The sequence below is a fragment of the Dipodomys spectabilis genome, unplaced genomic scaffold (assembly GCF_019054845.1).
Source record: "Dipodomys spectabilis isolate Male_0828 unplaced genomic scaffold, ASM1905484v1 ptg000002l, whole genome shotgun sequence".
NCBI classification, from domain to species: Eukaryota; Metazoa; Chordata; class Mammalia; order Rodentia; family Heteromyidae; genus Dipodomys; species Dipodomys spectabilis.
This window is the reverse complement of record NW_024870679.1, coordinates 10,747,809-10,772,702: the sequence shown is the minus strand read 5'-3', so window position 1 is coordinate 10,772,702 and position 24,894 is coordinate 10,747,809. Positions and strand designations below refer to the sequence as shown.

The 24,894-nt window shown below is 39.6% G+C and overlaps 2 protein-coding genes across 4 annotated transcripts in view; one reads left to right on the top strand and one right to left on the bottom strand.

Moving 5' to 3' along the window:
- Trmt13 (tRNA methyltransferase 13 homolog) overlaps nt 1-5,877 on the top strand; it is a 16,884-nt gene extending 11,007 nt beyond the window's left edge. The window contains exons 10-11 of one of the 2 annotated variants that reach the window (XM_042678812.1): nt 3,316-3,748; nt 5,159-5,877. In XM_042678812.1, coding sequence (XP_042534746.1) covers nt 3,316-3,748; nt 5,159-5,354 — 629 coding nt within the window. In that variant the 3' untranslated portion in view covers nt 5,355-5,877. Of the gene's footprint in view, nt 1-3,315; nt 3,749-5,158 lie in introns of those variants that run through there. The other variant, XM_042678819.1, reaches the window with a different exon arrangement.
- Lrrc39 (leucine rich repeat containing 39) lies at nt 5,552-24,894 on the bottom strand. 2 transcript variants are annotated; one of them, XM_042678838.1, is made up of 8 exons: nt 24,782-24,894; nt 19,593-19,704; nt 16,214-16,331; nt 14,892-15,028; nt 11,227-11,372; nt 9,840-9,992; nt 8,737-8,873; nt 5,552-5,607 (listed from the first exon to the last, which is right to left on the bottom strand). In XM_042678838.1, the coding sequence occupies exons 1-8, from the start codon at nt 24,892-24,894 to the stop codon at nt 5,552-5,554; spliced, it is 972 nt and encodes a 323-aa protein (XP_042534772.1). The 2 variants fall into 2 exon arrangements, with proteins under 2 accessions (XP_042534772.1, XP_042534765.1); XM_042678831.1 differs by having other exon boundaries at nt 16,214-16,370; nt 19,599-19,704.

The following is a 24,894-nucleotide window of genomic DNA, read 5'->3' as shown; positions in this document are numbered from 1 at the left end:
GTGAAGTTCTAGCTTAAATTGTCCCTGATCATTTTTAATGGTCTCTTCTAAGTAGTTTAGTTTTTCTTGTAGGGACTTTTTTGTGTGTGGGTTTTTGCCAATACTGGTCTTGAACTCAAGGTCTTATTCTCTTATGTAGCTTTTTCACTTAAGGCTCATGCTCTACCACTTGAGCTGCGCTTCCCATTGCTAGTTTAGATTTTTTTCCTTTAATTTTTATTTATTTTTTTAATTTATTTAATTTTTACTGATTTTTTTTCTGCTGGTCCTGGGGCTTGAGCCTCCAGCCTACGCACTGTCCCTGAGCTTTTGTGCTCAAGGCTAGTGGACTACCACTTGAGACACAACTCCACTTCCAGCTTTTTGTGGTTTATTGGAGATGTGAGTCACACAAACTTTTCTGTATGAGTTGACTTCAAACTGTGGTCATCAGATCTCAGCCTCCTGAGTAGCTAGGAGTGAGTATAAGCATGAGCCACCAGCACCCAGCTTTTATTTTTTTAAGTAGTTATACAAAAGGGTCTCAGTTCCGTAAGTCAGATGAATACAAAACATCTTGATCAGTGTCACCTTTTCCATCATTCTCCCCCATTTTGTTTTAGTTTCGATTTTTTTAACAAAAAAAAAGTTCTATTTCCTGGTAATTTTTGTTTTTGTGTTTATAATTTATCTTCATAGTGACTATATTCAATTCTGGAGCAAAATACAGGGATTTTCTACCTATCCACTTATTTGGGCTATTTTGAAGGAAGTACTTGGAAACTTTTGGGAAGAACTCTTTTCTTTTGTTTTTGGTTGGTCATAGTGCTTGAACTCAGAGCCTGGGTGCTGTCCCTGAGCTTTTTCACTCAAGCCTAGCTCTCTACCATTTTGAGTTACAGCACTACTTTTGGTTTTCTGGTGGTGAATTGGAGATCAGAGCCTCATGGACTTTCCTGCCCAGCTGGCTTTGAGCCATGACCCTCAGATCTCAGCCTCTTGAGTAGCTAGGGTTACAGGCATGAGCTATGGGTGCCCAGCTCCAGAGATAGTAATTTATTATTATTGACCACAGTGCCTAGTCTATGTTAGTGCTCCCTAAACGTCAGCCATTGTTCCATCATCCTCACAGGGGAACGTGGAGCTTCTACTCGATATGATTCAAATAGACTGGAAATGACTTTAAGTAATATATATTTGGGTTGTTGCTCATATTTTTAGACTTTATCATATACCTTGTCTTATTTAACCCTCATTAAAAATAAATCAGTTCCGGGCTGGGAAGGTGACTCAGTGGTAGAGCGCTTGCCTTGCATGCATGAGGCCTTGGGTTCGATTCCTCAGCACCACATAAGAAAAAAGAAAAAAGCTGGAAGTGGCGATGTGGCTCAAATGGTAGAGCGCTAGCCTGAAGAGCTGAGGGATAGCATCCAGGCCCAGAGTTCAGGCCCCACGACTAGACCCCTAAATAAATAAATAAATAAATAAACCAGTTCCATTATGGAATGGGGAGAGCACACATTTTGTTGTTCCTTCTGTGTAATCTGTGTTTCTCAAAGGAATAGGGTTTGATAGCCCTCTCCCATGTCCTTAAATTACTCTAAATCCCCCTTTCCCCCCTTATCTCTGCTGTAGTTTTTACTCTACTTGAAGATCTGTCTCCTCCTCTTTTGTGACACTACCTTCCCATTTCTTTCCCTTCCTCAATGCTATTCTTTCTTTGTTTTGTTTTTTGTTTTGGGGTCCAGTCGCGGGGCCTGAACTCTGGGCCTGGGCGCTGTCCCTCAGCCCTTCAGCTCAAGGCTAGCGCTCTACCACTTGAGCCACAGCACCACTTCCGGCTTTTTTTTTTCTGCTTATGTGGTGCTGAGGAATCGAACCCAGGGCCTCAGGCATGCAAGGCAAGCGCTCTACCACTGAGCCACCTTCCCAGCCCCTTTTCTTTCACAATCTTCCCACTCTACTTGTCCTTTAAATCTAATGTGCCTTGTGCATATTTAAATTTTTATTTTTAAATTAATAAAAATTTTTGTAGCCCTAAGATGTAAAAATAGATATTAAAAGATCTGTTATTTCAAGACCAACCTGAGCAGCATAGTGAGACCTCCACCCTCCCCCTCAAAAAAAAAGTCTGGAAAGAGAGAACTTACAGGATCATAGAGGAACTCTTTCTCCAAATAACTGTTCCCAGTATTTGTTGACTGAAATTCATATATTGAGCTAAATTTACTAATGAAATATCAGACCATTTAATATCCAGTTTTTACATGTTAGGGTAATAAAATTTAAGAATAAGAATTTGGTTTTTTTAATTAATTGGACACAGCATGACAATCTAATCAGAGGAAAAAGTAGGCTTTGTAACAATTTATTTTATTGAACTTGCCAATCTATTTAGTTTTAAAATGTGTTAAAATATTTTCATTTTAACATGGAGCATATGCTCCCCTACATTTGTACATATTAATCATTATATGCTTTGCATATGAAAGGCCGTCATTAAATATTTGCTGAATGAATACAAATACAGGAAAGCTACCCAATGAGGTCTTCCTACATTCTGTTTTTTTTTTTTTTTTTTGGTCCTGTCGTGGGGCCTGAACTCTGGGCCTGGGCGCTGTCCCTCAGCTCTTCAGCTCAAGGCTAGCGCTCTACCACTTGAGCCACAGCGCCACTTCTGGCTTTTTTTTTAATCTGCTTATGTGGTGCTGAGGAATCGAACCCAGGGCCTCATGCATGCAAGGCAAGCACTCTACCACTGAGCCACCTTTCCAGCCCTACTTCCTACATTCTGAACCCATTTTCTCAACTTCTCATTTATACTATTTGCTGTGAAAGTCTTACATTTCAAAATCAGTATCTTGAACATCTCATCAATATGCTAAGCAAAATTATCTTTCTTCTTCATTTTCTTTGTGTTTCTTAAACTCAAAACTCCTCCTGGAATATAAGATAGGAAAAGAAAAAAAAAATGTTTTCTATACCATTGACGTCCTCAGTTAGGGTAGGAGAAATGAGAGAGGAGATTGGACAAGAAATTGAGATTATAGATCTTAAGCTCCAGTCGCAGTTTTATTGGAAAATAGGTTCTTTGCAGAATAAAAGCAGAAAAGAACACATTTAAACAGAGTTGGTAATTTATGATAGAATCGGTACAAGTAGAAAGCTGATACAGTTGACCAAAGTTGGTAATTTATGATGGAATTATTACAGTATAAGGTAGGTAGCTTTTTGTTGTTCTTGTTTGGTTTTTAAAAGCCATAATGTTTAAGAAATGTGGAAAAATGCTTTTAAAGATGTTGTGGTTTGGGGGGGGGTACATAATTGTGTTTGCAGATCTTGCATTACGATGTTTGGTTGAAACCTATGCTGCCTGTTATGAGAAAAGGAATGAAGAACCTTTAGCCAAACGCATAAAGAATGATAAAACAGAAAATGAAATTAACACTTTGGCCAAGGAAGGAAGTGAAAATAATGTCCCAGAGAAGTGGACCCCTGTGGCTGGCATTGTTATTGCACTCTGTTGTCACCACAGGTGTGAATGGAGACATTATGTGGGCAAAGAATATTTCAGGGGTCTAGGCCTTGGAGCAGTGGAATTCCACTATTTCCAGCGAATGAGTAGTTGGGCGACTTGTGGGATGCGGAAAGCGCCTTTGGAAGACACAGCTGTTACTACAAAGAGCAAAGATCATCAAAGTGATGACAGTGAAGAACATGATGATGGAGAATATAGGATCAGAGATGACAGCACTGACAATTTGCCTGGGTGAGTGACTATAATACACAACATTGAAGGAGAAATACTGTATTGTTATAGTACAGTTATCTTCCCTTAATAATCCAGTAAAACACTGCAGCATGCCCAGTGGATACCTATAACTAGTGCTATTACCAAAGCCAGTGTCCACTGCCATACCTCCATCATCAGTCTGATCCTGGAAATGACTGTTTAGGTGACTACTGAGCAATGGGCAAAGGAGAGATCATGTCCCATGTGGGAAGGATCCCACCAGGCTACTAAGAATGGCATTAATTTAAAATTTATGAATTATTAACCAGATGCTGGTAGTTTATGCCTGTAACCTAGCTACTCAGGATGCTAAGATCTGAGGATCATGGTTCGGAGTCAGCCTGTGCAGGAAAATCCAGGACACTATGATCTCCAATAAACTACTCAGATAAAGCTGGAAATGGCTCTGTATCTCAAGTAGGGTAGAACTCTAAGCCTTGATCAAAAAGAAGCTCAGAGGGGCTGGGAAGGTGGCTCAGTGGTAGAGCGCTTGCCTTGCATGCTCGAGGCCCTGGGTTTGATTCCTTAGCACCACATAAGCAAAAAGAAAAAAGCCGGAAGTGGCACTATGGCTCAAGTGGTAGAGCGCTAGCCTTGAGCTGAAGAGCTGAGGGTCAGCGCCCAGGCCCAGAGTTCAGGCCCCACGACCGGACCCCAAAAAAAAAAAAGAAGCTCAGAGACAATGCTCAGGCCCTGAGTTCAAATCCTAGGACAGGCATAGAAAAAAATTATGAATTGTTTATTTCAGGAAGTTTTCACTTCCAGTTAATATTTTCATAGTAATTGAACCTCAGATAAGTGGAACCAGAGAAAAATTAAATGAGAGGCTAATTTTCTTATCAAGGACTATTACCAACAATTTTTTCAAGAGTATTATTTTTTACAATCTAATTTTATTTCATGTGTGTGTAATGTGCCAGTACTACGGCTTGAACTCAGGACCTGGGCACTATCTTTTCACTTTTTTTGCTAAAGGCTAGCACTTTACCACTTAAGCCACAGTTCCACTTCACACTTTCTGTTACCTAATTAGAGATAAGAGTCTCATAGATTTTCCTGCCTGGGCTGGCAGGACATCCTCAAATCTCAGCCCCTGAGTATCTAGGATTATAGGAATGAGAACCTGCCTATTTTACAATCTAATTTAGAGTAGGTTAATAATTTATAATAAATAAATTAATAATTTATACAATTTATATAATAATTGTAATAAGTTAATTAAATATTTTGGGGCTGGGTGGGTATAGCTGAAAAAAATGTATGTACATCTTAGAAGGATGAGACAGCACCTTGTATAATATGGGTTATTTAGCAGCTTCTCAGTAAATAGAAGTAACTAAAATAATTGTCATATTTTTAACGTTTTGTATGTTTTATTCAATTTAGGATTCTCACTGTTGAAGAAAAGAAGAAGATAGGGCATCTTTGTAAACTGCTGATTGACCAAGGCCGAGTTCAGTATTTACAGCACAAGGGATTCAGTCCTGCTTTACAGAACTATATAGACCCTTTGGTGTCTCTGGAAAATGTATTGTTAACGGCTTTACCAATTCCTTCTTCTTCACTACAAACAACTGGTTAAGGGAAAAGAAATTCAGATATCTCCTGTCTTCCAGAAAAGAAAATTTTTACACATACAAAAATATAAATAGCAGACAATACAAACTTTATAAATACTGTAGCCTCATTAAACTTTGGCAAAACATTGTTTTTTTACTTCAGAAGTCCAGAGAATTCACCAAATTCTTAATCCTCTTCACCAGGGCATTTTGAATTACATTATCCATCAGTATTTATAGACATTAATAAAGCAGTTGAACAGTTGACTTGCTGATCTGAAACAAACATAACACACCAAACACACAATTAACATATGAACTTTCTATTTGCATTCATTTGGGAAATTTATTTTCCTTTTGTTTTATTTCTCAAGCTCAAAATGTTAACTATCAATTGAGTTTGTAACAAATACCAATCTGAATATTTGCCTTTCCATGTGGATGTTTTTCTATGCAGATCTTTAAAGGCTAATCAGTTGTGCTGGACATTGGTGGCTTATGCCTGTAATCCTAGTTACTCAGGAGGCTGAGATCTGAAGATCAAAATTCAAAGCTGGCCTGGGCAGGGATTCCATGAGACTCTTACCTCCAGTTAACCACCAGAAAACCACAAGTGGTGCTGTGGCTCTAAAGCTCAGGGACTGTGCTGAGGTCCTGAGTTCAAGCCCCATGACTAACCAAAACCAAAAACAGATGATCAATTTGTGATTCTTTTCAAATGCAAACAAATTCTGACACGTTTACAATCAGTAAATGAAATCATCTTCAAACATCTGTAGAGTATTACCAGAATTTGTCCATTACAAACACCATCTGAAGAGATTCTTTCATAAAAAGGGAAAAAAACTTTCACTTTTTTGTTAGATAATTATCCAGTCAGAACTTCCCAAATGATACTTAAAAGCGTTAATTACAAATTAAATTTGAAATTTACAAATAACGTTTGAAGTTATTTATGCATCATATCTTTTATCAGGCCAATTTTGACAAATGGTAAGCACAAAAAATAGGTATATTCTCTCCAATTTGAGAAAGTAATTTGGAATAAAATAGAATTAGATGATGAAATCAAAAACCTCACATTTAAGCATTATTTACCTAATAAGTAGTTTCTATGCACAAGCAAATAAACCAAACATAGAAGTGACTGTTACTCTTTAACACATCTATTGTTCACTTGTTTCTATATCTGTTTGTAAAAATGGTTTTAATTATTAGTGCATATTCCAGAATCTAAAATTGTAGAAAATGGAATGCTAGCAAGATAACTATAATCTTAGCTCAGTTTTAATTCTGGACCTTTCTAGTCTAATCTTATGTCGTCACACTGCCTAGGTTCAAATTCCAACCTTACCACCTCTCAGCTATGTGACTTTGGGCAAGCTACTTCATCCTTTTGTGCCTCTGTGTTCTCTTAAAATGAGGATGATTCTAATAATAATAAAACCTACCTCACAACTTCATTGTGTGCACATAAAATGCTTAGAATATTTTCAGGCACACAGTAATATTCAACAAATATTAACAAATGATGCTAATTCTAGTAATTCAGGAACGGATCTTTAATAACAGGCAGGCTTTTAATACTTATGTTGTTTTTTTCTCATTGTAAGTTATGTCAAATATTATTAAAGTATGGTACTTTGATTAGTTTTTGTTAGTTACTCAGTCTCCAATCAATATAAAGAAGATGACATGTCATTTAATACTTACTTTACTGAATCATAGATGTTAATTTATGTCCTAAGATTTGTTTTGTATCATTGAACAATTTATGCCCTAAAATAAAAATTATTCTACAGTAGACATAATCTTTCTCTTTTTTTCCTTTTCTTTTTTTTGTAGTGCCAATACTGGGGCTTGAACTCAGGGCCTTGCACTAGCTCTTGGCTGTTTTGCACAAAGTTGGCATTTTACCACTTGAGCCACACCTCCTCTCCAGACAAAAGTCTGTTATGTTTAATCCAAGAACTAGCATGTTTCAGTTCTGAGCCTTATTTAGCTTAATAATGTTTGCGATAATGGTAAGAATACTTTATCCTCAGATCTCAAACTCCTGGAAGTGGTGCTGTGGCTCAAGTGCTAGAGCACTCGCCTTGAGCTGAAGAGCGCAGGGACAGTGCCAATGCCCAGAGTTCAAGCCCCATGACCGATTCAAAACAAAACATTATCAAACTGAGTAGCTAGGATTACAGGAATAAGCCACCACCACCTGGCTTAGAGCTATTTTTTGTTGATCATCCTCCCAACCTGTCCTGTGATCTTGTCTACAAGATCTAATGACTATTCTTTTTGTGATGCTGTGGGTAAAACTCAAGGCTTTAGGGATGCTAGGCAGGTACTCTACCAGGACACTATATCCACAAGCATCCTCCTAAGCATCCTCCACTGGAGATTGGCAAAAATGACTGCCTCTTTAGAAAAATGGTTATTGGCTGATAACACTTTTCAAAGTAGTTGCGTTTAGATGGGCTAAAGTCTATCTGTTAAGTCAAAACCTCCACATTTTGGTGATTTGTAAAGCCATAATTTTTATTACTAAGCTATCACTTCACAGATAATTGTGCTCATTGTTTCATTCCCCTAATCTTGGCTTAAAAGCTTTATTTCCTTAATGAAAACATTACATCTTAAATTATAAGAGATTAAGTGATTACACAATTTATATCAAAACCTCATTCTAAGTCATGCTGTAGACTCAAGCCTGTAATCTTAGCTAATCAGGAAGCCGAAATCTGAGAAGCATGGCTCAAAGCCGGCCGAGGCAGGAAATTCCATGAGACTGGTATCTCTGATTAACTACCAAAAAGCTAGAAGTGAAGCTGTCACTCAAGTGGTAGAACACTATCCTTGAGCCCAGAAACTCAGGGATAGCATGCAGGCCCAGGATTGACACCAAAAATCAAGCTCCCCCCCCCCAAAAAAAAAAAAACAACCTCATTCTAATTGTTGATTAAAATCTGTGTCCTATGAAAATTTTCATGTTTGAGGTTGGTGATGTAACTACAGAGCACTTGCCTCTGCCTGGCGTGTGTGTGTGTGTGTGTGTGTGTGTGTGTGTGTGTGTGTGCGCGCGTGTGTGTCTGTGTGTGTGCGTGTGTGTGTATGTGTGTGTGAAGAGAAATTGAATGGGTAATGGATGACTTCTTCATTCAATTGATAATGTTTCAAGTGCCTGCTCAAAGAATTTGTTTCCTGACTCCACTTGAAAATGTGTGAATACAACTTTTATTTCCTCATTTTTATCCGAGTTTCCATCCAAGTTCCACTTCCCTCACTTTTCTCCTACAATATTGGTCAAGAGTCTAGAAAAAGCAAGATGGAATGAGAAATCCATAAAGAAATGATAGAAAAGTTAACTATATACACATATTACCAAAAAAGATTGGTGTACAAATCTCCTACCTGCTTTCCGTGACTCCTGTATGTATGTATGCATAAACTGAAGGCCAAATAGTTCCTGTTCTTCCTCTTCATCTGTGCATGCACTGGGAGGAAGTGTTACTTCCAGTTTCAGTGGGTTGTCTCTGAAGTTGACAAACCTAGCAATTCGCCAAAAACAGTATTTTTTTAATAGGTGCTATAGAAATGTACATTTATTTTCCTAGAGAAAGATCAAATGATTAGTTTCAGTGACTGAATATTTTGGTGAGATATGATATATCCCAAGAATCTTTACATTTCCTAGAAAAAAAATACTAGCTTTAGGTAACTTATTGTTGCCAGTGAGATTGTGTGTGTGTTGTGTGTGTGTGTGTGTGTGTGTGTGTGTGTGTGTGTGTGTGTGCCAGTCCTGGGGCTTGAACTCAGGGCCCGGGTGCTGTCCCTGAGCTTTTTTGCTCAAGGCTAGCACTCTACTACCTGAGCCACAGCTCCACTTCCACCTTTTTTTTGGTGGTTAGTTGGAGGTAAGAGTCTCTCAGCCTTTCTAGCCCGGGCTGGCATAAAAGCACAATTCTCAGATGTCTCCTGAGTAACTAGGCTTTACTAATGAGATTTTTTAGCAGTATAAAAATATTTTTCATAAAAAGGTCACCAACATAAGCTATATCTTAAGACTGAGAAATCCCAATACTGTTTACATTTGATCATTCTTCCTTGAGTAAGACCAACACTGCATGAACCTGATCCATCAAATTATAGAATTTCATTAGAGAAGGCTTTGAATTTATTTATTTATTTATTGCCTGTCGTGGGGCTTGAACTCAGGGCCTGGGCTCTGTCCCTGAGCTTTATTGCTCAAGGCTTGTGCTCTTCCGCTTTGAGCCACAGCACCACTTCCTATTGTATTTTTTTAAATCTTTTCTTTTTTGGCACTGCGGACTGTACCCAGGATGTTGCATTTGCTAGGCAAGTGCTTTGCCACTGAACTATATCCCAGTCTGATTGGAGGTTTTGAGAAGATACGCATCATATAAATTAGAACCCAAATTTATTAATCATGGTCTCTTAAGTATTTGTTGTGTGGCCAAAAATGACATGTTAGTTTTCTATCTACAACTCATTACCTCAGATTTGCCATTTCTTCCATGCATGCTGGAATATCTTGCAATTTATTATTGCTGAGAACAAGAGTACCCAGATTTTTCATGTTGCTGATTGCTTCTGGTAAGCATGTTATTTCATTCCTCTGTAGCCATAATGTATGTAGATTTTGCATTCTGGAGAATTAAAAGAAGTTTCTATGATCAGTCACATTATATAAAATCTGGGTTTTTGTTACCTGAAAAAAATCAAAGAAATTGAGCTACTGTGCACCAGTAGCTCATGCCTATAAACTAGCTACTCAGCAAGCTGAGATCTGAGGATCTCATTTCAAAGCTAACCTGGGTAGAAGAGTCTCTCCAATTAACTACCAAAAAAAAAATCTGGAAATGGAGCTATGACTTAATGATAGAGCACCAGCCTTGAGCAAGAAAGCTAAGCACCCTAGGCTCTGAGAGAGAGAGAGAGGGAGGGGGCGGGAGGGAGAGAGAGAGAAATCTCATGTTTGCAGTGTCTCTTTGAACCAATATACTTACTGATTTAACTTACTTTACAACACCTGAATAAACTACATTACAGAATTAATCTTCAAAAAAATTAACCTTCTAGCCAGGCACTGGTGGCTCACGCCTGTAATCCTAGCTACTCAGGAGGCTGAGATCTGAGGATCACGGTTCAAAGCCAGCCCGGGCAGGAAAGACTGTGAGACTCCTATCTCCAATAAACCACCAGAAAACCGGAAGTGGCACTGTAGCTCAAGTGGTAGAGCGCTCGCCTTGAGCTGAAGAGCTGAGGGACAGCACCCAGGCCCAGAGTTCAAGCCCCACAACCGACCAAAAAAAAAAAAATTAACCTTCATAATGCTATGCCCCCATGGTAGTAGAAATGAAATCAACATATTTTAGAATTCTTCACAGTTGTCACAATTTTCTTAGTGTTGTAAATGTTGCATAAATCTGAGTCTAAAGAGACAAGTCATAAATTATTACCATGCCTAGTCAGAGTAAAGGTGGTATGCACAATGGTTAACAGCCTGGATGCTGGCCAGGACGCCTACTAACTGACATTGGAGGTGTGAACTAACATTCTCTGCATTTGCTCCCGTGTCCTTTTGTAAAGTACATAGAAATGCCTGGCATGCACTCAGCCATATGGGTAACATGGTGGCATATTTTTGCCAAATGCCAAATTTTTGCACAACCAGTTTTTCCACTCCCTAAACCCTTTTACATATTTGGCATACATGAAATCGTTCTGTGGCAAGCCAGCGTATTTTAAAGTCAATGAGTGTATTGTGATCACCAATGCTTGGGGGCTCCCCTTTGAGTGGTTCAGTCTGTTTTCAGTTCTTATTTTCCATAGGTGGTTTTAAGGCATTGGCTAGTAGCATTCAAAAGTTATTCAGTTTACCTTTCTATGGTTTCAGGAAGTTGCTCAAGTCTGTTGCTTCCCATATCTAGCCACTCAAGCGCAGGCATGTTCAACACAGCGGGAGGGATGGTAGTAAACTGGTTCATACTCAGATCGAGGTGAGTGAGTTTGAACAGTTTGCTGAGCTGCAGGAGAAAGCAAGGCTTTTCAAACCATGTCTACCATGTGAATTCATGGAAGGTTTACCCTGATCCAGGAGCAATTTGACATCGAGGGATGTTTTGCATTACATTTGAGTTGGACACTCAATTATTATGCTGGATGCATAATAGTTCACAACCAATTGGAAAGTAAAGCTGAGTAGTTTCCAGTGAAATAAAAAATTATCATACAGACAGGCACTCCTGTATTGCTAGCTATTCATGAGGCTGAGAGCTGAAGATGGAGGTTCAAAACCATCACAGGCAGGAAAGTCCATGGGAGTCTTATCTACAAATAACCACCAAAAAGATGGAAGTGGCTCAAGTGGTAGAGCGTTAGCCTACCACACACACACATATACATACATACATATATATACATATACATATATATGCATATGCTTGGGTTCAAGCCCCAAGACTGGTACCAATATGTGTGTGTGTGTACACTATATAATATCTATTATATAACATATTGCTATATATAGCATACAAATTGCATCTACTCAGAGCTGGGGATAGTGGTGGAGCATGCACTTAGCATGTGTGCAGTCTAGCACAAAAGAGGAGAGAAGGGTGGGCGGGAATGAATCTAGCCAATGGAAATTCATTTTCCAAACTAACCAAATACCATCATTAACAAGACCTTCATGCTCAAGCTTTTTCTTGGCTCTATGAGTAAGCATGTATCATCAAGTTTTACTTTCATCCACATATCAGCTTTATTGCTTGATAATTCTTAGTTTCTAAATAAACCCTCAAAAATTATTAGTGGTGACACACGCCTGTAATCTCCTCTACACAGGAGGCCAAGACCTGGAGGATTGTGTTCTGAAGCCAGCTCTAACAGAAGAGTCCACAAGACTCCATCTCCAAAATAACAAGCAAAAAGCTGGCTTGGCTAAATGGGAGAATACCAGCTGAGCAAACAAGCAAGCTGAGAAAGTGCAAGGTACTGAGTTCAAAGCCTGGAACCAGCAAATATATGCAAATATACATACATGGAAATATATATATATATATATATACATACATACATACACACACATACACACACATTAACACATAGTAGGATACTGAAGGAGCTAAGGAGAGAGTTCTCAGAAAAAGAGGTAAGAATGACAAAGAAACATGTGAAGAAGTGCTCATTATCCCTGGCCAGAGAGGAAATGCAAAGCAAAACAACTCTGAGATTCCATCTCACCCCAGTTAGATTGGCCAACATTTTGCATTTGAACAGCAATAAACGTTGGTGGGATGTGGGGAAAAAGAACCCCTATTGCACTCTTGGTGGGAATGTAAACTAGTACAGGCACCCAGACAGCAGCCTGGAAGTTCCTCAAAAAACTAAACCTAAATCGTCCCTACAAGCCAACCATACCACTCTTGGACATCTAATCCAGAACATCAGGACCCAGGATACTGGAAAGACACTTGCGCATCATGTTCATTGCTGCACTACCCACAATAGCCAAGCTATGGAAACAACTCAGCTGCCCTGCCATAGATGAGTGGATCCAAAAAAAATGGAGTACCTGTACACAATGGGATTTTACACAGCCATTATTATGTCATTTTCAGGGAAATGGGTGGGCCTAGAACAAATCATATTGAGTGAGGTAAGCCAAGCTCAAGAGACAAATGGCAGGTTTTCTCTTATATGCAGAAGCTAGATCTAAAATACACAGGGGGCCAGGTGCCAGTGGCTTATGCCTGTTATCCTAGCTACTCAGGAGGCTGAGATCTGAGGATCCAGGTACAAAGCCAGCCCTGGCAGAAAAGATACTGGGAGACACTAATCTCAAATTAACCCCTCAAAAACTGGTGAAGTGAAGATATGGTTCAGTGCTAGAGCACTAGCCTTGAGCAAAAGAGCTCAGGACAGCACCTAGGACCTGAGTTCAAGCATCTCAACTGACAGATGCCTATATACATCTGATCATTCAAAATAATATTTATTGGAATGAACTCCAGGAAATGGAGTTCTTGGTTGTGATTTTATTTTCTTTTTGTCTTGTTTGTACATTTACCCATCTTTGGAAAAGTAAGGGAGGGTATAGAAATGGGCAGGCAAATAGTGAACAAATGCAGCAGTGATACTCACTAGATACTACGCTGAAAATGAACTATACAACTTGTGGGAGGGGATGGAAGAGAAAAATCGGGAGAGAGCAAGGGAAAGGGTAAAATTATCTAAAAAGAAATGTACTCATTACCTGACATATAACTGCAACCCCGCTGTACCTAACCTTTATAATAACAACAAATTTTTTAAGTAGTAGGACAATACCAGTATTCTCAGTTTTTTTAAACAAAAACTGAATTGATATGACAGTTTCCAGTCTACTCCTCCTTACTTCATACAATTGGCTATGTGTCATTGCTCTGCATGATTTTCAGTTTTTATTAGTGTAACTAAGTGCTTGTTTGGTAGCCAGTACTGCGGCTTGAACTGAGGGCCTCTCACTTGGCTCTTTTGTTCAAAACTGGTACTCTACCACTTGAGCCACACCTCTACTTCCTGCTTTTTTTGATGGTTAATTGGAAAGAAGAGTCTCTCAGACTTTTGACACAGTTCTTCAAGCCATGATCCTCCAATCTCAGCCTCCTGAGCAGCTAGGATTATAGATGTGAGCTACCAGCACCCGGCTTTTTTTTCTTTTGAATTTTATTATTTTATTATTATTTTTTTAATTCTGTCTGGATTTCAAGGAGATAGCAATCTAAATATATCAATATTTATCAACAAAATATATCAATACTATGACAATAATGGAATTACCTTTTGTGTTACAAATATTTTTCTTTAATTGAAAAGCTGCAATGTAGTTTTCTAAATAGTATTTTTTTTATTGTAAAAATACTGTACAGAAGGGTTACAATTACAAGATAGTCAGTACATTTCTTATCAAGCATTGTAGCCTCCTCCTTTGTTTACCCTTCCCAGCCTCCCCTCACCCCCACCCACCTAATCCTCCCCCCCCCACCAAAGTTGTAAAGTTCATTTTCGACATGACAACTTGTACTTCTTCTAAATAGTATTTTTGACATAAGATTTCTAGCCTTTCCTTGTGAGTTTTCTTTTTTCTTTTCCTTCCTTCCTTCCCTTTCCTTCCCTTTCTTTCTTCTTTCTTTCTTTCTTTCTTTCTTTCTTTCTTTCTTTCTTTCTTTCTTTCTTTCTTTCTTTCTTTCTTTCTTTCTTTCTTTCTTTCTTTCTTTCTTTCTTTCTTTCCCAGTCCTAGTACTTGAACTCTGGGCCTGGCACTGTCTCTGAGCTTCTTTTGCTCAAGGCTAGCACTCTACTATTTGAGCCACAGTACCACTTCTGGATTTTTCTGTGTATGCGGTACTGAGGAATTGAAGCCAGGGTTTCATGCATGCAAGGCAAGAACTCTACCACTAAGCTACATTCCCAGCCTGTGAATTTTCTTTTTTAACATATAATGGAGAAGTAAACTACTAGTAGATAGGAAATAATAGGATAAACACTTAGATTTTTCTGACCTCTTGTGGAAGATCACATATATCTCTGTTGACAGCCAGTTCTAGTTTCTCCAAGCTGGCACAATTACTTAGTTCCTTGGGGACAGTTTTGATTTTGTTGTAGCTAAGAATCAGTTCCTGAAGTCTAGTAAGTAGTCCTACAAAACAAAACAAAAAATAGTGGAAAACAGATGAACAAAATGTTTCCAGCTACGATGAAGTTATAGGGCAGATTTCATATATAATTCACAGTTTTGTTTTTTTGTTTGTCGGTCGTGGTGTCTGAACCCTGGGCCTGGGTGCTGTCCCTCAGCTCTTCACCTCAAGTCTAGCGCTCTACCATTTGAGCCACAACGCCACTTCCAGCTTTTTCTGTTTATGTGGTGCTGAGGAATCGAACCCAGGGCCTCATGCATTCAAGGCAAGTACTCTACCACTGAGCCACCTTCCCAGCCCCTAACTCACAGTTCTTATTTTCTCCCTTTTTCCTTGTCAGTGTCCTGCCCCAACTTTAAACACAGGAAAAGTGTTGGTGGTAGGAACATGACTATTTTCATTGTTTTAACTAAACTACATAGCCTGGGCAGAAGGTAACTCAGTGGTTGAGCCCTTGCCTAGCATTTACCAGGCGTAGGGTTTGAGCCTCAACACCAAAACCAAAATATATTGGGCAATTTTTCATTTGAAGGATTTTTTTCCCCACTGTGCCATGAATTTTCATTTTCTTTCCCTCCCTCCCTCCCTCCCTCCCTCCCTCCCTCTTCCCCCCTCCCTCCCTCATTCCCTCCCTCCCCCCCTCCCTCATTCCCTCCCTCCCTCCCTCCCTCCCTCCCTTCCTTCCTTTGTTCTTTTTTGTGCCAGTATTGGGACTTGAACTCAAGGCCTTGCGCTTTTGCCTGGCCTTTTCACTCAAGGGCTTGAACCCCATCTCCACATCTGGCTTTTTACTGGTTAATTGGAAATAAGAGTCTCTGTTATTTGTCCGTCCAGGCTAGTTGCAAACCTCCCTCAGATCTCAGCCTCCTGAGAAGCTAGGATTCCAGGCATGAGTCACTAGTGCCAAGCTAAATGATTTTTATTGCCTTCAGCTTGTTGTAAGAGGAATAGCTAAATCAGCAATGTTGTTCCCGAAGCTACAGAACAGTGTCTCCAAACAGACTTTTCTCATTTTGAAATCTCATCTCTCATTGCTCCAACTAACCTAGAAGCTTACTTCCCTTGAGTTTCAATTTAGATGAAATGTTTTACAGTTTTCTCGCAACTTGGGGATATGTGTAGTCCACATACTTATTAAAAAAAACAGCTAGATAAAATAGAATAGGAGTAAAAGCAATCTTTCTTACCAATTCCTCTTGGTATCTCTGAAATTGTATTTCGAGATAAATCTAGCACAATGAGATTCTGGAACCGTCCAATGAATTCAGGAATTTTCAACAAACCAGTTCTATGAAGTTGCCATTCCTGTAGTTGATTGAGTTTCAGTAAAGAAGAAGGGAGAGTCTAAAGTAAAAGAAATGAGTCACTATATGACTTAAGTTAGATCATTGGCACATTGAGATGTGATATTAATTAATTAAAAAAAAACTTTGGAGCTGGGTACTGGTAGCTCATGCCTGTAATATTACCTAATCAGGAGGCTGAGGTTTGAGGATCATGGTTCAAAGCCAGTCAAATAGGAAATTCTGTAAGATTCATCTCCAATTAACCACCAAAAAGCAGATGTGTGGGCTTAGTGGTAGAGTGTTTGCCTAGCATGCATGAAGCCCTGGATTCGATTCTTCAATACCACATAAACAGAAAAGGCTGGAAGTGGTACTGTGGCTCAAATGGTAGAGTGCTAGTCTTGAGTAAAAGAAGCTCAGGAACAGTATGCTCAGGCCTTGAGTTCAAGCCCCAGGACTGGCAAAATTTTTTTAAAGCAGGAAGTGAAGCTAGGGTTCAAGTGGTTGAGCACCAGCCTTGAACAAACAAGCTAAGGGACAGGCCTTGCATTGAGCCTACAAAAAAAAAAAAAAAAAAGGACTTGGGAAAATTTTAACTTTTGTAGATAAAAAAAAAATTCCAAGTATTCTATGTTACTACTAAGTTCTAAGACCTTTACCTTTTTTTTTTTGCTAAAATTCAAACTCCAGTTATAGCATAATTAACAAAAGTGACATATCTTTGTCAATAATGTACACACATTGGAGTATATTGGAAGTGGCACTATGGCTCAAGTGATAGAGCGCTCACCTTGAGCTGAAGAGCTCAGGGACAGCACCCAGGCCCAGAGTTCAAACTGAACAACTGACAAAACAAAAACATTGGAGTATGTCTCAAAGCTTCTGTTCTACTAGGCTTTCATAGAGTCAATGGACTATTAAAATTGAGAATATTCAGCCAGGTGCCAGTGGCTCACACCTGTAATCTTAGCTACTCAGAAGGCTGAGATCTGAGGACCATGGGTTGAAAGCCAGCCCAGATGGACAAATCAATGAGACTCTTCATTTAACCACTAAAAAGCCAGAATGGGAGATGTGGCTCAAGTAGTAGGAAAAGACAAATTGGAGTTCAAGTTCCAAGACTGGCACATACACAAATAAACAAGATTATCAAAAAGATCTTAATCAGTCATTTAAACTTTTCTTCATTTCAAAGTATCTTGAAAGTATTTTTGTGGGGGGGGGGGGAATTTTTTTTTTATTGTGAAAAAACTGTACAGAGGGGTTACAATTACATGGGCAAGATAATGAGTACATTTCTTATCAAGCATTGTAGCCTCCTCCTTTGTTTCCCCTTCCCATCCCTTCCTATCCACCCCCCGCCCCCACCCAATCCACTTCCCCCCCCCCTCACCCCGCACCAAAGTTGTAAAGTTCGTTTTCGACATAACGACTTGTACATCTCCTTGTTGCAATGGGTCCACCTGTATCCCTAGTTAAAGATTTGTTTTTCCCCTTCCCCTCCACAAATTATACCAACATCAAATACAGTGAAAGCAGGGATTATACTGTGGGGGAGGGACATACAAAGCAACAAAGAAATAATCTTATAAATGTGTTAGAAACAATCGCATGAAAGAAATCTTGAAAGTATTTTTTTTTTCTTCTTATGTGGTACTGAGGAATCAAACCCAGGGCCTCATGCATGCAAGGCAAGCACTCTACCACTGAGCCACCTCCCAGCCCTAATCTTGAAAGTATTTTTAAGCTGGGCATTTTTAAAGAGTTTTATGTATTCTAAATTCTATTGATTTTTATTTCAGTGTAAAATAGACCCAAGAGGAAGCAAGGGAGTTAACCATTTAACTATAAATACCTATGTACATGCATAAAAATAAACACTTATAAAAATTACAGTATGCCTAATATAGCAAAGCAATTGTGTCTAAGTACATTTATATGCAAAGAGAGGAAAAAATATCAATCTGGACGCACACCTAACAAAGTAATAATATCCATTTTATTTTATGAAGCTTTAATCAATCATTTCAAAAAGAAATGGTGGTCAGATGGTCATCTTTTTTTTTCAAAGAAAATGAGAAATTACATATTATAAAGATTAAGAGGAAAAATATAACAAATAACTTGAGATTAAGCAGAAAATCTTTTTTGTTGTTGTTGGTTGTGGGGCTTGAACTCATGGCCTGGGCGCTGTCTCTCAGCCTCTGTGTGCTCAAGGGTTTTATTCTACCATTTGAGCTACAGCACTACTTCTGGGTTTTGAGTGGTTTATTGGAGATAAGAGTCTCACGGGGACTTTTCTGCCTAGCATGGCTTCCAGATCTCAACCTCCTGAGTAGCTAGGATAACAGGCTTGAGCCACCAGTATCTGGCTAGCAAATAATTTTTTTAAAAATTCAGCTAGTACTAGAGCTTGAACTCAGGGCCTGGATAGTGTTTCTTAGCTTTTTTGCTCAAGGCTGATGTTCTACCACTTAGGCTACAGATACACTTTCTAAGTTTTGGTGGTTGATTGGAGATAATTGTCCCAAGTGCTTTCCTGTCTGTCTGGCTTTGATTCTAAATCCTCAGATAACTTCCTGGGTAGCTAAGAATATAGGCATGAGCTGCTAGGGCCCAGTAGCAAATTATATTTTGGCAAAAAAAAAAAATTGTGAATTTATATGTCTCTTTTCTGTTCTTCTTGGTACCGAGACTTATTTGGTATATTGTTAATCTGATAATTTTTTATCAGATTAGGAATAGGAAAAGGAGAAGGAGGAGAAGGAAAGAGGAAGGAAGGAAGGAAGGAAGAAAGAAAGAAAGAAAAAAGGAAGGAAGGAAGAAAGAAAAAAAGGAAGGAAGGAAGAAAGACAGACAGACAGACGGACGGACTAGAGGCATGGTTCAGCAGTAGAACGTTTTCATAGAAAGCACAAGAACAAGGTTCTGGGTTCAATCCCCACTACAATAAACATAATTTGTAGCTATTTCAGTCTTTTATCTTTTTATTTTGCCAGGCCTGGGGTTTGAACTCAGAGCCTGGGAGTAGTTTTACCAAAGCTAACACTCTACCAGGAGCAACAGCTCCATATCCGGCTTTTTGGTGGTTAATTGGAGGTAAGGTTCTCACAGACTTTCCTGCGTAGGCTGACTAACTGTGATCCTCAGCTTCCTAAATAGCTAGGATTACAGGAATGAGCTACCTGAACGCAGCTATTGCAGTCTTAATTACATTGTCCCTCTTTTCAACTCTCCAACAAAGAACAAAAAGTGCAGAATCAGAAATTACTTTTCTAGCGTTTACCTTCCATTCTTCTTTTTCTATCTTCAAAACGAGTCTTCCATCTTCTCTGTTGACCTTTTCTTTTAGTTTTGTTAAACTTACTCGTTCTTCCCAAATCCGGACTAGTCTAGGAGAACAGAACATCAGTTTCGTTCCTAAGTATTGACATAGACAGCTGTCACTGTTGTGTGGATATCAGAATTGATTTTGCAATAATTATAAAAGCAATCAGTACCATAAATGTCCCAAGGTAACAGTGGGTTAACTCCCACTCCTTTGGGAATTGTCCTTTGTGGGGTTATTTCCTCTCCTTTTGCCCAGGATTCACAATTATAAAGACAAGCTGTGTCTAAATGATTTAGATGTTAGCTGATGAAACTCAGGAGTCTCAATCATGCGAAGCAAGATTCTACTGCCTTCTTTTAGTTTTACAGACCCTCCAACAACTGGAGGCATTCAGAGAATGTCCAGATGTGCAGAACCTCTCACCTATTCATCTTGCAAATTGACTCCACAAAGCATGTAAAACGCTTTGAGGATTAACTTGAAGAAAAGTAAGATGGGTGCCAGTGGCTCACACCTACTACTTACATCCTAACTACTCTGGAGGCCAAGACCTAAGGATCGTGGTTCAATGCCAGCCTAAACAGTGAGACTCTTATCACCAAGTAACCACCAAAAAGCCAAAAATGGAGCGGCATTTCAAATGGTAGAGCCCTAGCTTCGAGTAAAAAAAAAGAACTTAGGGATAGCACCAGGCACTCAGTTCAAGCCCCAGAACCTGTGGGTGTGTGCATGCGTGCACAAGCACGTGCACACACAGACAGACATAGACACAGAATAACGTGTGTGGGTCTAGTATGTTATCTTCCTACTTACTTTCCGCCTTCTTTTCTCTCCCTTTTGCGTTCCTCAGTTCCCTAAGATGCTCTATATTTCGCAGATGATAGTCCCACATCTTCTCAGGGCCCCTGATTAGAACTAATTTATTTCCCCTCTTCTCTCTAGTATTGGCTTTTGAAGCAGTTCAGAGATGAACTTGAGTCTGATAGCATGCCTTTTTAAAATTAATTTGTCTATTTTGGTGCTGAGCTAGAACCTAGGGCTCTGGGCATGCTAAACATGGTTCTGAGTTTTTGAAAAGTATTATAATTCCCCATATATTTTATTTGCAATAGCCTTATTGAGATACAATTCATATACTGGTGGGTTTGCGGTATATTTATAGTCTTAATTAATTACTATGTAATTCCAAACTACTTTTGACTTAAAGAAATTCATCCTCTCCAAACCTATCCATAGCTGTCATTCTCCACTTTCATATTTCCCCTTCTTCAGCAATCATGAATCTCCTTTTTGTTGTTGTTGTGATCCTGAGTCCTGAGTCTTGAACTCAGGGCCTGGACACTGTCCCTGTACTTTTATGCTCGAGGCTAGTACTTCAGACTTAAGCCACAGTTCCACATCTGGCTTTTTGGCAGTTAATTTCCATTACAGTCTCAGGGAATTTCCTGTCCAGGCTGATTTTAAATCATAAATGTGAGATCTCAGCTTCCTAAACAGTTAAGATTACAGGCAGGAGCTGCCAGCTTCCAGTATAAATTCATTACTTTCATTACAAGGACAAGCAGCTAAATTAAATGGTCCTTAATTGATGACAATGATTGTTGCCTTTGAGACCCCTCTTAATTGGCCCTGCTTAGGATACCCTCTTTGTCTTGGTAGAATATAATGCGAGCAAGAATCTTACTGAGCAAGTTTGGTGAGCATCCCTTGCTTTGCTCCCTAAACACTTTACTTCAGCAATAATCCTATCCAGCCATGTCAGCCAGAAACCCCTTCTGACTCCTTTCAGGGCATTTCCACCCACTCTCTCCCCTGCTCTGCCTGCAATCATCCTTTTATTTATTTGTTGCAGTCAGAATTGAGTCCAGTCCCTCTCCACCACTGTAAGACTCTCTAAAGCTCAAAACTATCGTAATTGGGACAATATGAACACTGTACATTTCACAGGAGTAGTTTTATTTATAAAAGGGGAAAGTCAGGACATTGAAGACCTTGGTGAATGTAATGTTTACTGAATCAGATCAAGGTGTGAATACCAGTTCTGCATTTACTGGCAATGCGATCCTTGAAAAGACACTTCGGCCTGTCCCTTAGGTTTTTCTACTTTAAATGGAGAAAAATAACAGTACTTATATGTAGCCAGGACTACTCATCACCCTCTGACATCTGTTGTGCCTCTTTCTCAATAATGGGTCCTCTAGTGGGCATAGTGGCACATACCTGTAGTCCTAGTACCCAGAAGGCTGAGGTGGGAGGCTATTAGAGTTTGAGGCAAGCTTGGGCTGCATAGCAAGTTTCTTTATGAAAAAAAAATCCTTTAAATTAACTAGGCACTAGCCATTTAGCCATTCTCTCTTGCAGCTACAAACAGGCGGTGTGATGTTTTGCCAATGGACTATTACAGAATTGTGTTCAGTTCCCTTGAAGGGCAACTTCCTGCTGGCTGGAAATACATGTGATGGCTGCAGTTGCCCATCTATTTTAGGCAGCAGGTGAAGGAGGAGGCAGACTTTAAGAATGGAAAACCATGGATGGTTGGGCAATAAGATAAGAGGCCAGAGTGTCTGACTTGGTGGAGTGCGATTGCATGCTTGTTGGCTTTGCATGGAAAGAATGTTTTCTCCTCATCCAGATCTTTTTGCATGTGTATAGGTGTGTCAGAACTGGGGCTTGAATTCAGGGCCTAGATGCTGTCCCTAAGCTTTTGTCTGTTCAAGGCTTGTGCTCTACCACTGGAGCCGCCATAGCTTCACTTCCAGCTTTATTGGTGGTTAGTTGGAGATACGAGTCTCATGCACTTTCCTGCCTGGGTGAGTTCTCAACTGCTATCCTCAAATCTCAGCAGTAGCTAGGATTACAGGCATGAGCCCGCAGGGCCGAGAATCTAAACTTTTTTTTTTTTTAACATTCACCAGGTGCAAATGGTGGCTTATCAATAATCTTTCACCTATTTTATTTATTTGGACTATCTGTCTATCTATCTACCTATCTACCTACCTATCTATCTATCTATCTACCTATCTACCTACCTATCTATCTATCTATCTATCTATCTATCTATCTATCTATCTATCTATCTATCTATCTATCTATCTATCTACCTATCTACCTATCTACCTATCTACCTATCTATTTATCTATGACAAAGTCTCACTATATAGCCCAAGCTGGCTTCAAACTCTCCATCTTCCTGCCTGAGCTTCCCAGAGTGCTAAGATTACAGGCATGTGCCACCATGACCAACTCTCCCTTTTTCTTTAGTGAAAGAAAACCAATTGTTACCCTACCCCCAAGGAATCATGGAATGCATCTTGTTTTCAATCCCATTTCTCTGCCTGGGGTGTACAAATGACCCATTTCTAGCCATTGAAGGAGAAGTTCACTAGAGCTGAGAAACATCTCCTCACTCTTAAAGAGAAAGGAAATCAAGTTCTGGATGGTTTAGTTGTAATCCTAACTCAGGAGGCTAAGATCCAGAGGACCAAAACAAGATCCAAAGGAAGCCTAAGCAGAAAAATCCTCTGAATCCACTTTCAAAATAATCAGCAGAAAGTCAGACGGGAGGCATGGCTTGATTGAGTGAGCACCAGTCAAGTAAGTGAGAGGCCCTGAGTTCTAATTCTACTACAGCCCAAACAAAAGAATGGATGAATGAAAAAGGAGAACATGCTTGGCTGGCAGCCTGGGATTGGCAGTAGGAAGTAAGAACAAAGCTGACTTTACCAACATGGAAGTTCTGCTCTACTTTTGGAGCTGTCTTACTTCTCAATTGCCTAGGCCTTTTATATTGAAGTTTCTGTGACTTGCTAACTGAAATTAACACATTTACTTTTTTTTTTTTTTGCCAGTCATGGGTCTTGAACTCTGGGCCTGGGCGCTGTCCCTCAGCTCTTCAGGTCAAGGCTAGCGCTCTACCACTTGAGCCACAGCACCACTCCCAGCTTTTTTTTTTCTTCTGCTTATGTGATGCTGAGGAATTGAACCCAGGGCTTCATGCATGCGAGGCAAGCGCTCTACCACTGAGTCACCTTCCCAGGCCCCAAATTTACTATTAAAAAAAAAACAAACACCTAATGAATGAGAATTGTAGGGGACCATGTGGAATCTAGGAGAAAACAGACTATTCTTGTAAAATCAGTAGGAAACTCTGAAGACAACCAATCAGGAAAGTAAGAAAGATCTAGAAGAGGCAGAGGAAATGAGAGCCAGTCTCCTTAAATATAACCCCAATCAGGTAATCAGGTGTTCCTCAGAGGTCCTAGCTCGAACTTATAGCTATTCAAGTAGCTAGAAATTTGTAGTACCTTCTACTACCAGTTTGTGTGTGTGCATGTGTGTGTGTGTGTATGTGCGTGTGTGCATGCACACTGTTACTGGGGCTTGAACTCGGGCTTTTGCACTCTTTTTGTTCATGGCTGGCCCTCTACCACTTGAACCACACCCCTGCTTTCCACTTTTTGTTGATTTATTGGAGATAAGAGTTTTAAAGACTTTTCTGCTTAGGCTGGCTGTGAAGCTCCATTTTTGTATCTCAGCTTTCTGGGTAACTAGGACTATAGGTATGAGCCACTGGCACATGCCACTTCCCCTTCCTCCCTCCCTCCCTCCTTCCCTCCCTCCCTCCCTCCCTCCCTCCCTTCCTTCCTTCCTTCCTTCCTTCCTTCTTTCCTTCCTTCCTTCCTTCCTTCCTCCCTTCCTTCCTTCCTTCCTTCCTTCCTTCCTTCCTTCCTTCCTTCTTTTCTGGTACTGGATTTGGGATTAAGTCCCTTTCATTTGCTAGGGAGCTGCTCTACCACTTGACCCGTGCTTCTAGTACTTCTTATTTTAGATATTAAAAAATATAATACTGAACAAACAATCCTGAAAATGAAAGAGAATGATAACTATTCAAACCGGTGAATATACACAGTACCTACCACAAGACAGAGGATGACCACCATTTCCACATACAAATGCTTTTTAAAAAATCAGTGGAGGGGCTTGAACTCAAAGCCTTGCTCTCATTTGACTTTTTCATCAAGACTGGCACTCTACTACTTGAGCCACACCTTCATACCTGGCACTTAGTAAATAAGCTTTCATAATGACGAGACTCTGAGTATTCACTAATTCAAAATAACAAACATGTCATAGCATACTTCTGTTGAAATTCCTTCTCTCGCTTCAGATCTTCATTGTGTTTCTTTATTCTTTCTTCCCAAACTTCCTTCGCAGCATGAAATGCCCCAGTGCAAACTACGTTCTCTGTCAT